Here is a 13,156-nt window from a genome sequence, read left to right as displayed (position 1 = left end):
CTAAGCTTTGGGGCGATGACATCAATATGTCATTGCTGGAGTCGCAGCTCGCTATCCTGGCGTCTTACTTCACCTCCAAGGAAGTGTCTCTTGCTCGTATCGCAGAGTACGTACAGGCCCTGCCCAACAAGCACTTCCTAAGTGAAGTTGTAGCCCTGCTTAGGCTAATTCTGGTTGCTCCTGCAACCAATGCCACTAGCGAGAGATCTTTCTCTACCTTGCGCCGCTTGAAGACCTACCTACGGTCCACAATGAGCCAGGAGAGGTTGAATCACTGTGCCATCCTCACCACCATGAAAGAGGAGTGTGATGCCGTTGACCTGAAGGATATTGGCAATGACTTTGCCTCCTCCAACCAGCACCGCATTGATTTGTTTGGCAAATTCTAAATCTTGCGTCTGGCCAATGTTGATGCCGCTTAGAACTATTGTTCCGTATTTTTAATTATTTGTCGGATCAAGTGTCTTTGCTGATATTCTGAATTAAAGTTTCCCGTGTGATACATGTGCATATTGAGTGTAAGTGGGGTTGTCGAATAAGTGCTCGGGAAACCCTCGTTTGCGGAAACCCTCGTTTGCGGCTGCAGAGCGCCAAAACGTGCCCTATTGCCCAAAAAATCCCAAATTTTTTCCGGGGGACACCCCCCGACCCCCGGTCGTACCACTCCAAACTGCCCTGTGACGCCCCTGAATATACCTCTACACCACAAATGTTCTCCTTTCGTTTTTTTGCACAGATCCAAAAACAGTAATGTCAGTCACTGTGAACCCAAACCCAACTTCTCTGGTGGTAATGTGGACTCCTCTGACTAACACACAGTGGAATGCAGCGGGTACTAGAGAGTACGTCGTTTCATGTCCGAGATCATCATCATTAGCACCAGCCATAGCAACAGTACAAGCTACTGATTCTAACGGTGATCTGATCCCTACCTCTTTAACTGCAACGGTAATGAGTCTAACCCATGCTACAACGTACACATGCACTGTAACAGCCCGCGCAAGCTACACAACACCAACCAAGAGTTTCTCGAGCACGGAGACTTTTGTGGGTGCTACCACTCAAACACGTAAGTACACATGGTGGCCTTTAGTTTGGTACAGGCCATTACAGAATGTTGTGTGTGTGTTGTGCCCTACAGTACCTCATGCATAATCAGCATCCTCATTCTGTTATAGATAAACATGTTGGTGGCCAGTACTGACGACAGGAACCACTCTCAAACATATCGGGCAGTGTTTTCGAATGTCAGAGAAAGTTGGTAATCGCTTATACATTGTGTGCAAGTAGGTGGGTAGGTAAGTAAGTAGGTGTGTGTGTGCGAGTGCATGCGTGTGTGCGTGCATGCGTACATGTGTGTGGAAGCAGTCCCTCAAGAGTGGGTGTGTAGCAACCTGGTCTCCATCCCGAAGAAGGGCAACCTTGCTCAATGCGATGATTGGCGGGGCCTTGCTCTAATGGAGGTCCATGCTGCCATGATTCAGCGCCGTTTGCAGTTATTGGCCGAGACCATCCTCCCCGACTCCCCGTGCGGGTATATTAAAGGTTGATCGGGCCCCGATATGGTTTTCACCGTTCAGCAGGTCGCAGAGAAGCTCTATTATTATTATATTATTATTTAGAAAGGAAAAGGACGTAAGGATACGAGTTCAGAGGAACTCTCCATCACTGTAACTGGATACTATATACAGTCAGAAAGTGCAATAACTAGGCACACAACTGACAAGAGTACTGAGACATTCGACGTCCTGACACCTAGCTTCAACACATCTCCGTAGCGCTAACCGACAGCCTTCCAACTTGGAAGGTTCAAGGTTATGGAAAGACCAAAGAGGGGAAGGCAAGCGCAACGAAAACGAGCAAAAGCTACAGTCCCAACGGAACAAAGAATGTTGATTGTTACTGGACGATGACGAGACCAGTACGATATTTGACAAAGCGGTCTAACTACAATTCGAAGCAGCAAAGCAGCACACCACCCAAAAGGTGGGTCATAAATATCAAAGATAAGTAAAGAAAGGGGAAGCTTAGCGAAAACGAATTGTACAAGTCGAAAGCCAAACTCCTACAGTACTCCTCTTGCATGACAATGTGATGGACTAGTTGACTACAAAACAAGTTGTTTCACGACGTACGTTTCGCTGTATGGTTCGTGACGGCTCATCAGGTGTGCAATTTGAAACTCGGATGTTGAGCCATAAATAAATGTAGAAAGGAAAAGGACATAAGGATACGAGTTAAGACGAATGTCTCAGTACTCTTGTCAGTTGTGTGCCTAGCTATTGCACTTTCTGACTGTATATAGTATCCAGTTACAGTGATGGAGAGTTACTCTTAACTCATATTATTATTTATTCTTCTTTTACAGGGAATTCCCAACAGGCGTCAGCGCCTTTTTACAGGGCACTCTAGGTATAATTTGATGGATGAGCGAAATTCAGCTGGTGAGCTAGACATGCGGCAAGCCGGTGGAAGTGTATTCCACCTGGCAGCGCCCAAATAAGAAATTGCACTAAAGCCATATCGGGTGTTAGCGGGGGGGGGGGGGGGGGCAGAACAAGAGCAGCAGAGACTTGGCCATGGGTGGTGGCTGCAGTGCGAGCACCATGGGCGCGCAAAGTAAAGCGGTCTCGCAGAAGAGCACTAGCAAGTCCATTCAGGCAGGGGTAAACAAATACATAGGTTTTGAAGTTGAGGCGTTTCTCAAGGGCGTACAAGTTAGTATGACTGTATAGAAGAGTGGTGGGAGTCATTCTATCCAACGAAACTATTCTCTTTAATGCTACGCGGCTGGCAGTAAGAAGCTTGTCATATAGGGTTTGTGATAATCAATGCATATATGCAGTGCTGACAAACTCAAATGTGGACTGAATGATCGATAAATAGAAAAGTCGTTTGCCAAAAATGCTGATATTCTGCTTTGCATGGACAAGTGCTCCGACCTTCTTATTGACATTTGCACATACTGCATCCACTTGGGTTGAGAAAGACAGATGTTCGTCAACCAGTATTCCTAAGTACCGAGTGTAAGCAGATGGGACTATGGAAGTGCCCCGGCAGTTGACTGCGGTGCCAGGTGGCAGCTCCATGCCCGGTCGCCGGAGCAGGACAAACTGAGTCTTGGACGGGTTTAACACCAGTCCCTTCTGGTCTAGGTAGCGATCCAGAGCAGCAAGGTCAGCACTCAGCTGGGTTGTGATGATCTGGATGGACTTGTGCCTGATATAGAGTGTGATCAGTCAGGGAGATGTCCTATCTAGGACATCGCACTCTGAATGAGTCTGATTGGTTACCTGTCCCAGAGTTGTTATGGAAGCGTCGGTCGCGCACATGCGATGAAAAGAAGTGCTGCGTGAGCATTTCTGAATGTATGTGGAGGATGCACGATCGTAATGGCGATGGATTTCTTTCCGAATTGGTCAAGTTTGAGGGAATAGGCGGAGAATATCAGACATCGGCGGGGATTGAGGTAGTGTATATTCAATTCTCCATCGAATACCCGACCGAATGGCCGTTTTCGTTTGGGGATTTCATGTGGGGTTTCTCGTAGCCACGCGGCGCTTCTTTGGAAACGATTGGTTCTAATTTTGAATGCTTTGCCTTTGGACTGTTTCTTCACACCCCGTGCGTTCATTTCGCCCCATACCTGGCCATGCAGAGGAGGAAGACGAGGCAGCAGGCGCTAGCCCCTTAAATTACTGCCTGGAAGATATTATTTGGCCAAAGCTTGCTGTTGGCGTTTTTGATTTCTTGGATACGACAGCTCTTGGCTAAAACTTGGACGGTCTTTCTTGGATATCAACCCAGGATGTAGTGGTCATGGACGTATCGCCATCGCTTTCAGCCAGATCCTTCTGCTGCCTGAAACCAATGGCGAAAGTAAAAACTTTATCGCAGCAGCTACTGCTCTGCTGAAAGTGCGAACACAAATTGCTTCGTCAATCCTCTTGTGCACTTGCAATTTTCAATGCGACCAAAACGATTCGCTTGCCGGTTCCTTTGTCCAGGCGTACTCTGCAAGGATGAAAATAGAATTCGTGAAGGCAAGAGGCAAGATACGAATCTCGACTCGCTTGAGGCAAGCTGCCAGGAGAACGACAACTAATAATTGTTACTTTTGAGACGAAAGGCCTTCGTTGCGTTTGTTTTGAGTGCGACATGTTCATCTTCCTCGGCCGCGACACAAAGTTTTGAGTCACGTGTCACGATTACTATGGGAACAGCATAGTATGTATGCTGGGGCATGCTGGGTTCCGTGATGTCCTATCTAGGACATCACCAGGACTGGTGATATCATCGGCATAAAGTTGATTCAATGCATGTTGGAAGCACTGTGGTGCATCACGGGTGTGAATGCAAAATAGCAATGGGCCGAGCACGGAGCCTTGTGGGACGCCTCTTGTGCAAGGGCGGGCCCTACCTAGCTGTTGTCCTACTCTTACTCGCTGGACGCGTCTGGTCAGGTAGCTTGCAAACCAAGCAAGTGCAGTGTCGGCAATAACAAGCATCTTCAACTCGTCAATGAGCTCTTGATGCTTAACTCGGTCAAAACTTTGCTCATATCTGCAAACACTATGCCGCAGTACTCGTTGTTATCAAGGGCTTTGAACCATTCGTCGACCACTAGCGCTAGGCAGTCCTCACACGAGCTGTTGGTACGGTAGGCAAATTGATTGCCAGGCACGTACATGATGTTGTGTAACTTAAAGAATGCAATCAGCTGCTCTAAGACAACTCGTTCTAATATCTTGCTGCATATGGGCAATAATGAGACTGGTATGTAATTAGTAGAGCTTTCTGCATCGCCTGATTTGAAAACTGGGCTGACCGTGGCATTCTTGAAAATATCTGGTACGCACCCTGTGCTCAGAGATTTATTGATAATATCAGTGAGAGAAACTGCTATGGAATCATGACCATGCTTCAGCACGGCTGGTGAGACGTTGTCAGAGCCAGGTGACTTACTTGTGTTTGTTGCATTGAGCAGTGTGGTGATGTGCGCCACAGTTACGGGTCGAAAATGGGACAGTCGAGCAGCAGTAGTTGGCTGTTGGGTGGCTGGGCGTAAACATATGTCAGCAGGCCGGCTTGGATCGTGCACTATGTTAGCAAATGTCTCTGTCAGACTACTGAGAGATGCAATTGGCTGATTTCTTACTTTCCGCCTGCCAGACAGACTGTTAAGAAGAGCCCACTGACCTCTAGGATTTCGTCGGAGTGCCGAGAACTGGTGCATCAGGAAACTGGATTTCAGTCTCTACTCAAAAGCGTCCCCTCGCGCCTGACAGGACGATACTGTCGCTTAAGAACCATATTCCCAGGCTGCGAAAGGACTCTACGATGCAGAGTAGTTCTGCGCTGCAGCAGTTTTCGTAACTCTGGTGTTGCCCACGGTTGAGGCTTAGGTTTGGGACAGAGGGGTAGTCTAACTTGTTTAGATGGAGCATGCGTATCAGTAACAGCAGCGATAGACGTTAGAAGATGGCAAGTTTGACTGTCCAATGTTGAAAATGAGGATGAGTCCTCGAGCATATCATTCAGGTCAGCATTAAATTGAGAGTAGTTGATAGTAGCTATTCCTGGTTTTCTCACAACCTTAGTTCTCTGGGTTGCTCGGGGCTTCCATTCCGGTATTACAATATCGAGGCGGACTAGGTGGTGATCAGTAAGATCTGACATGGGAATGATCATTGGATTGGGCAATGGAAAGGTAGTGTTCAACAGAGCCAGGTCAAGACACGTGTTTGACGGCGCTCTAGTTGGTGCGTGGACAATGTTCTGCAGCTGGTGTTCTGCACAAAGCTTAAGTAGATGATGATTATGATGTAGAGTCTGTTGTAAGATGTCCGTGTTCAAATCTCCCGGAATTAGCAGGTCAGAGCTGTCCACGAAAATGCAATCCAACTAGGCACTGTACTGCTCCCAGTATTCTGTACCAGAGCTCGGTGGGCGGTAGACTGAACTCACGAGGAGCTCACACGCATCTATGAACATCGGTGCAAGGGTTTGTTTAGTCTTCGTAGAACTCCGTGAGGTGTCCCTGAGCGACTCATCAACATCATACTCCCTTTCCACACCAATATCACAGGAACGTTGAAGATCCCGGGAGTTTATGCGCCAACAAATCGAGGTGCGGAATTAACTCCGGCAGGAATCCGCGTCCAACAAGTGACATCCCCAGCCTGCAAGGGTTTGTTTAGTCTTCGTAGAACTCCGTGAGGTGTCCCTGAGCGACTCATTAACATCATACTCCCTTTCCACACCAATATCACAGGAACGTTGAAGATCCCGGGAGTTTATGCGCCAACAAATCGAGGTGCGGAATGGTCTCCGGCAGGAATCCGCGTCCAACAAGTGACATCCCCAGCCTGCTGACATCGCGCCGTATGTATTGGCTTGGGCATGTTGTGCGAATGCAAGAAGAGTATGAAGAGCGAGCCCCGCGTCAGCTACTGTCTGGCACCATACATCCTGTCCGTCCGATGTGCGGCCCGAGGAAAATGTGGTGCAATGCTGCGCGGAAAAATCTGGCAGTATTGGGCATCGACAAATGGTACGACTTGGCCGAGGATAGACGGGAATGGCGGGCCGCTTACGATGTTCTGCCCCAGCCCGAACCCGTTTGTGTGCCTCTGCGGGTACCTTGTATGGTCGTCTCTCTCCAGGAGTGGTTTGCCTCATCATGAATGCCTCGGTGAGCGCTGCAAACCTGTATCGGAATAGAGAGGTAGCCAACAATGTTCTGCCTGCCAGCGCTGGTTTCTCAGTGCCGGAAGTTTGGCGGTTCACAAGTGCCCCATCCCCCAGACGCTCCCCATGACATCATCTCAGGCTCCATGCCGAACAACGGTGTCCATCATTGCTGCACAGCCAACTCCTCATGCGCCGCGTGTCCCGCTCGCTCTCTTATGTTGCAAGGCCCACTGTGGGGCCTGTGGTTGGTGCTGCCGCTCTATTCGTGGCTTCCAGATCCATAGCTGCCGGAGATGGCTCTGTCCTGGTCCCAATTGAACATGGTCCCTGACCTCTCAGCGGACTGCCGACTTAGTGCTAGTGAAGCTTATATCAGATCTTTTCGATGTGTGCCCTTCAATCATCGTTTCACATTTTACTCATGCATGTTGACATTACAGGGTTCCTTACTTCAAACTCTCCAACTACAGTCTCTTCGTTGCACACGTTCACTTCACTTCCAAAAAGATAATGTATATACACTTAGACACAAAGAATTTCCAAGTTTTTCAGTGCTGCTACTCTGATATGTCTGGAACTGGCCATCGACTGTACATCTCATCCCTAAGTGCATCCACAGCAAGACCCGCATCACCAAGTGTATTCCAGTTTGTCCGGAAGCTTCGATCTCCCCAAGGCAACAGCAGGACGACTGTAACTCAGCGCTCAGTCGCTGGTACTCTATATTCTGACCCTGTGGATGTGGCAGATGCTTTGAACGAACAGTTTATTGGTTTTGGAACACAAGATGATCCTTCATGGAATGTGCCAGACTTCAAGCCACCCGACGCTCCATCACGTAGAAGAACCACACCTACGTTGCAAGATGTCACCACCACGCCTTTTGCTGTGGCAAAGCAAATTCGCAACCTTAACCCTTTAAGGGGGCAGCCTACCCATAAATTTCATGTGGCATTCAATTGACCGTAACTTTGGTGTTTCTCAATGGATTTGAGTGAAATTTTGACCACACACTCCTGCCACTATGCTGGCCCTCAGGACATGATTTAGTTCTTGGGCCTCACTGACAGGCTTTCCAGGCCGGAAAAAATTCCGGCATAGTGCCACGGTGTGCAAGCCACCCAGGAGCCAAACAAATGCATTTACAATTTTTTTCACATTTTGTGCCCATTCTGTCCGTGCGCGGGACCCAAACCTAAAACAAGTCCAGAAGCAGCCATGGGTGGTGGGGTAGGGCCCCTCAACGCGGCCCTGGAATCTGTCACAACGGAACGAGTGGGCGTTCTCTCACAGACTCCCACAGACCCAAGTCAATATTAATTTTGATGATTTTTTTTAGGTTTGGCACGTGCTATGAGGTCGTACCTTTGATACAACATCCAGTGCTGGGACTTCCACCACACGCCATTTCCACCGCACGCCATTTCCACAGCAAGCCATTTCCACCGCACGCCATTTCCACAGCAAGCCATTTCCACCGCACGCCATTTCCACAGCGCTGCACACCAAATACAGGCTACTGTAAACTGCCTTATACTCGCGACGGATGAATGTTCGCTATTGTCGCGAGAAGAGCGTAACGTGAATGTTAACCATCGTGAAATCTAACTTCAACAGTGGGTGTATGTAAGTGGCACCAGTGCTTCGCGAACTTTTGCCATCGCAAACTCGCTGGTTTTAAGAAAATCGCGAAAATTTAGTGACGTGAATATTGGGCGGTTTACAGTACCCTCAGAAACCGGCAAAGACTACCACTCACGTTCCACTAGTGCCTAATACTGAATCCTACCTGACTTCTTGACACGACTAAAACTTGCCAAAGTCACTACTTGGTCCGACTTATTAAAATGTGCGTTTCGCTTCGAACGTCAGACAAACAAATTCAAATAATCTCAGGACGGAACAAACTTTCCAGCTACCTAACACTATCCTTCAGTTGTCGATTTGTGATGTTGAAGAAGAAATGGCTCCAACCCCAAAGGAGGCAGCGCCTCAGGATCCTAGTCGACTCGAGAATTTTGCGTGGAAATTTTGTCGTCAGAGGACTCATGTTGCTTCTTGCGCAACACAGAGAAGGCCTGGTGCTGAAATCAACACCCCACTGCGATGGGGAATTGTCACGGAGTACCAGAAACTCCTGGGCGATCGTTCTCGAGTGCTTCCTGGCGGATTGAAATCGCTGCAGTCGCTGTTTCCTTGGAAGAATCAAATAAGTTCAGCAAACGCGTCATCCAGAAACTCGTGCAGAAAGCACCTGCATCGCTCCGTCCAGTTTGTGCTGATCTCTCTCGCATTCGTTCACGATGTGGCGGCCGACGAATCAAGATCACAGAAGAGATCGTCGAGAAGTTGATCGATATAAACAACCGCCCTTGAGGTCGACTTTCAGGCGACAACCTGGCTGGAAAACTGAAGCGCGGAAAGGGTGAATACGGTGCGTGAATGGTGCGGAGTCCTCGCCGACTCCTCGGAGCCGCGATCGCGATCGATGCGTCACAACATCGCCAGTCTCCGGGGCCAGTGGATTCGTGAAACAGCCAGGGAAGAGCACGCATGGTTTGATGCAGCTGACTGACTGTGTGACAGTCATGTCGACACAGATCAGACTCAGTACTAGTTCTACGCGCGCGGCACACGGTGATGAGAAGTGATTTTTTATGCGTGGTGGTTTACTTGTTCGCCTCATTTGAAAGTCTCGTGGGAGCGTCAGGCGAAAACACCTACAGCCACCATTCTGGCAGTCGTACTGCACGAGGAGGAGGCGAAGTCGATCGTCTAAATCGTGCCTATGGAGTGAAAAAATCAAGAAAGCGCGGTGTAGCTTGGAGGAGATGAAAAAAATGTCGACGTTTTGCAGGTTGACGCACTTGAAGAAGCGCCCTGAGACACCAGCAGAGATGGAAACTAGAAGGTCAGGCCAAGAAACGACACAGTAGTTATCTATCTATCCTCTCTTGGTCGATTTTTTAGTACAGGTGCTCCTTTGGACATAGGCTTGAGTTTTGAAGCGAAGCGCACATTTTAATAAGTCGGACCAAGTAAATCAACGTCAACTACAATAATCAAGCCACATATCTGCAACGTCACGAGGGTGCTGGCAAAAGTCCGCCGTGCAGCCCAATACGTGGCTCAAAAACGTGATTTTTGGACTTGGAGCAAAATTCTGCACACTTTCGCGTGTTTCCATGATACGACAAGTTGCGCACGGTCTGCTCACATTCAATTACAGTGCTGCCAACAAATGACAGCGTGCAACAAAAAAATCTTTCCTTGCAAGGGCACATTTTAGGCCATAACTCTTGAACGGCTGGTCAGATCGGGACACAATTTTCAGAGAATTTGCAGCTATTCAAGCTCTTTCAACTGACGTAGCACTCAATATGAATTTACAAATTCGATTTTTCAGCGAATTTTGGGTAGTCTGCCACCTTAAGAGCCGCCCCATACTTGAATGCGTCTTCATACATTTCACGTGCCTGTTGTCAGGTCGTTGCTAGCATTTTGCCTATCAGAGCAGCACTGTACCAGGGCATTATCAGACGATAATGCCCGGGTACGGCGTACCCATGCCCATTAGGAATGACCCCAGGCGTACTCGTACGCTGGTGCACTGCCAAATATGCACCAAGCCATGCCTTTTGGGCAGTGACCTGGTACATAATTGGCAGCACTCCAGCGCACATAGAACACGTGGGACCATTCCTAAGGACACCACATGCACTCGCACACACCACACAAAACGAAACTACTTACGTGCACCGTCCAAAACAATTATATTTTACTTGCAATGTCGATAGGAGAAGTAATTTATAACAACGTGACAATAACACACAGCATGTCATTACCATGCATTACTAAATTCAAGTCAATTGAGACGAACAAGTCGACAGGTGAACATGCATCACAGAGTTACCTATCTGGAAGAGATCAGATTGTATCTCGAAGTCCTACAAAATATACAGTTACATCTACATGTACATGTACTTCAAATGTACCTAGCTACATGATTGTCCAGTGTACATATGGACCTCAAGTAAACTGAACAAAATCACAGATGTACATGTATGTGAAAAAGTATCATTGTTCCGAATAAGAACACTTACAATGTACTCTCAAAGCTAGTCTATTTACTAGTGCCACTTGATCAAGGATGTTTGAACCTTCCTCCTCCCTTGACCATGTTTACCTTATTTGTCTACAACTACAGTCCATTCAGAAAAAGATGGGCCCTGGCTCTGGCGAGCTCCCGTATTTGGCGATTTTTCGTGATTTCATTGTACACAGTGCAGCGCTGCGAAATTTGAACTTTGAAAAAGAGTCCAAAAAGGGTACCTGAACTGGGGTTCGAACCCCACAATGCACTGTTGCAGGCAGGGTCAAACGGCCTGGATTTTGATGGTTTTTTCCAATTCAATGCTTCTGGGGCAAAACCTGGCCGATATCCTATTCTTGTTATGGCTTGCTTTTTGGACAAATAGACTTCAGAAACATAATTGAAAGAGGATCAGTTCCATAGGGGATTGCAGAAAAAAATTCTAAAAAAACTCAAATTTTGACCCATTTATGGCCAAAAGCTAGAAGTCCATCTTTTTCTGAATGGACTTTAGGCACGTGGCATGTATGAACTATAATAAACACATGGTGCGTCGTGCATTATGGCTGATTGTATGCTCTAGTGCGTAGCCTTCGGTCGTGCACCGTAGCCCGCGGGCCTGCGGCCCTTGGGCTACGGTGCACTAGTGCATAAATCAGCCATAATGCCCTCGGTACCATGTGTTATTATATACGTAAACGACGCATTCAAATGCAAAACTTCAAAAGATCGTAACTCAGTTCAATCTCGCTCAAACCCAGTGATCGAAATATCCAAGGCGAAGAGAAAACTCTCACCTGTCGGGAGAAACAATCCGCGAAGTGCTGCGAGCAACGGTTCCTGAGATAAACCACTCGTAAATTGAGCCGCGATCGCGGCAATTTCAAAAGCGGGAAGTGCGACTTTAGTGTTGAGAATTTTGAGACTTTTCGTCACGCTGGTTTACTCAAATTTGCACGAGTTTCACTGTTGATATTGTCAAGAGTACACAGCGAAAAAATTGCAACTCCACGATCGAGTAAAATGAAATATCTGGAGCGGGACGCAATTGGACGCATTTGGGGCATTTTTCGTACTGTCGCTGCAATCTAGGGCTGGATAGACGGTGTGCTGGCTATCATGATCGACCTCATTCTCTTCCTCTCGCGGAGACCTTTCCAGGAAGCCCTAGATAGTGAGGATTGAATGAGTAGAACTGAAGCTATGATCCAAGGAACATGAAAAAATGCAGAATTATGAAAATTTTCCAGTGGCTCTTAAAGGGTTAAGACCAGAAAGGCTGCGGGAGCGGACGGTATTTCTCATGAACTCCTGAAATTTTGTTCCAGTATTGCATACCCTCTCAGCCTCATCTTTAACCTCACTTTTGCAACTGGTGCCTTCCCTGCTATTCGGAAACACGCAATTGTAACTCCGGTCTTTAAGAACAAGGGAAGTAAGCTCGATGCATCGAATTACCGCCCGATTTCGTTATTGTCAACAATCTCCAAGCTGTGTGAACGTAATATGTACAACCACTTATACACTTACCTGTCTCCTGTTCTACATCCGTCCCAGTCTGGATTCCGGAAAGGCGACTCTACGTCCTGGCAGCTTCTCAGACTTGTTCAATCGATGTGTTTTGTTCGTGAGAAGGACCATTACAGCATGTTTTGTTTCTTTGAGCTAAGCAAGGCCTTCGACACAGTATGGACACGCGGGCTCCTATACAAGCTGTCAAGCCATGGAATCCATGGTACTTGCTTCACGTGGCTCGGGTAGACAGCAAAGGGTGCGTGTCGGCTCTGCTCTGTCATCCAAAGGGCATGTACGGTCTGGAGTTCCTCAGGGATCAATCCTGGGACCTCTTCTCTTTCTTGTGTATGTAACCGATCTGGCAGAAATGGAACACACACCACTACCTTGTTGTTGTGTGTATATATATATTTAAATAGAGACGTAGGCGAACAAAATTTGTATACACACAACAACAAGGTTGTCAGTTTCATAACACTAAAAGCTTTTCACCCATTTTCATCAGTAGATACATGGGAATGAGCAAGAACGAAAACGAAGCCAGAATTTATACTGGGGGTAGAGAATCAGCAAGAATATTCTTACGCGCCTCAAGTTCACACTACACTACCATAAGAATGTATGGAGCAGTGGAAAAATGCGGGAAACAACACATGAGGGGAATGCAGTACCAGAACAAACACGTGATAAAGTTGTCAGTCCGGTTGCAGCTTGAACAGCCGCAGCACCTTGATGTGCTTCTTTTTTTAAATATATATATATACTCAATCTGCGGACATATATATATATATATATATTGTAGCAGTTGAGCACTCTTGCGTGGGGTAGTGCCTTTGCTGTTTGCGTTATGCAGAG

At 47.4% G+C, this 13,156-nt stretch overlaps 1 protein-coding gene across 2 annotated transcripts in view; it reads left to right on the top strand.

Moving 5' to 3' along the window:
• The window catches only part of LOC135827830 (uncharacterized), a 188,961-nt gene that overhangs the window by 39,138 nt on the left and 136,667 nt on the right, over positions 1–13,156 (top strand). The window contains exon 4 of one of the 2 annotated variants that reach the window (XM_065340258.1): positions 737–1,069. The exons of the other annotated variant lie outside the window; for it this stretch is intronic. Within the exon in view, the coding sequence (XP_065196330.1) occupies positions 737–1,069 (333 nt within the window). The remainder of the gene's footprint in view (positions 1–736; positions 1,070–13,156) is intronic. 2 annotated transcript variants of the gene reach the window in all.

This window comes from Sycon ciliatum, chromosome 12 (genome assembly GCF_964019385.1).
Source record: "Sycon ciliatum chromosome 12, ocSycCili1.1, whole genome shotgun sequence".
Taxonomy (NCBI): Eukaryota; Metazoa; Porifera; class Calcarea; order Leucosolenida; family Sycettidae; genus Sycon; species Sycon ciliatum.
This window is presented reverse-complemented; position numbering and strand designations above follow the sequence as displayed.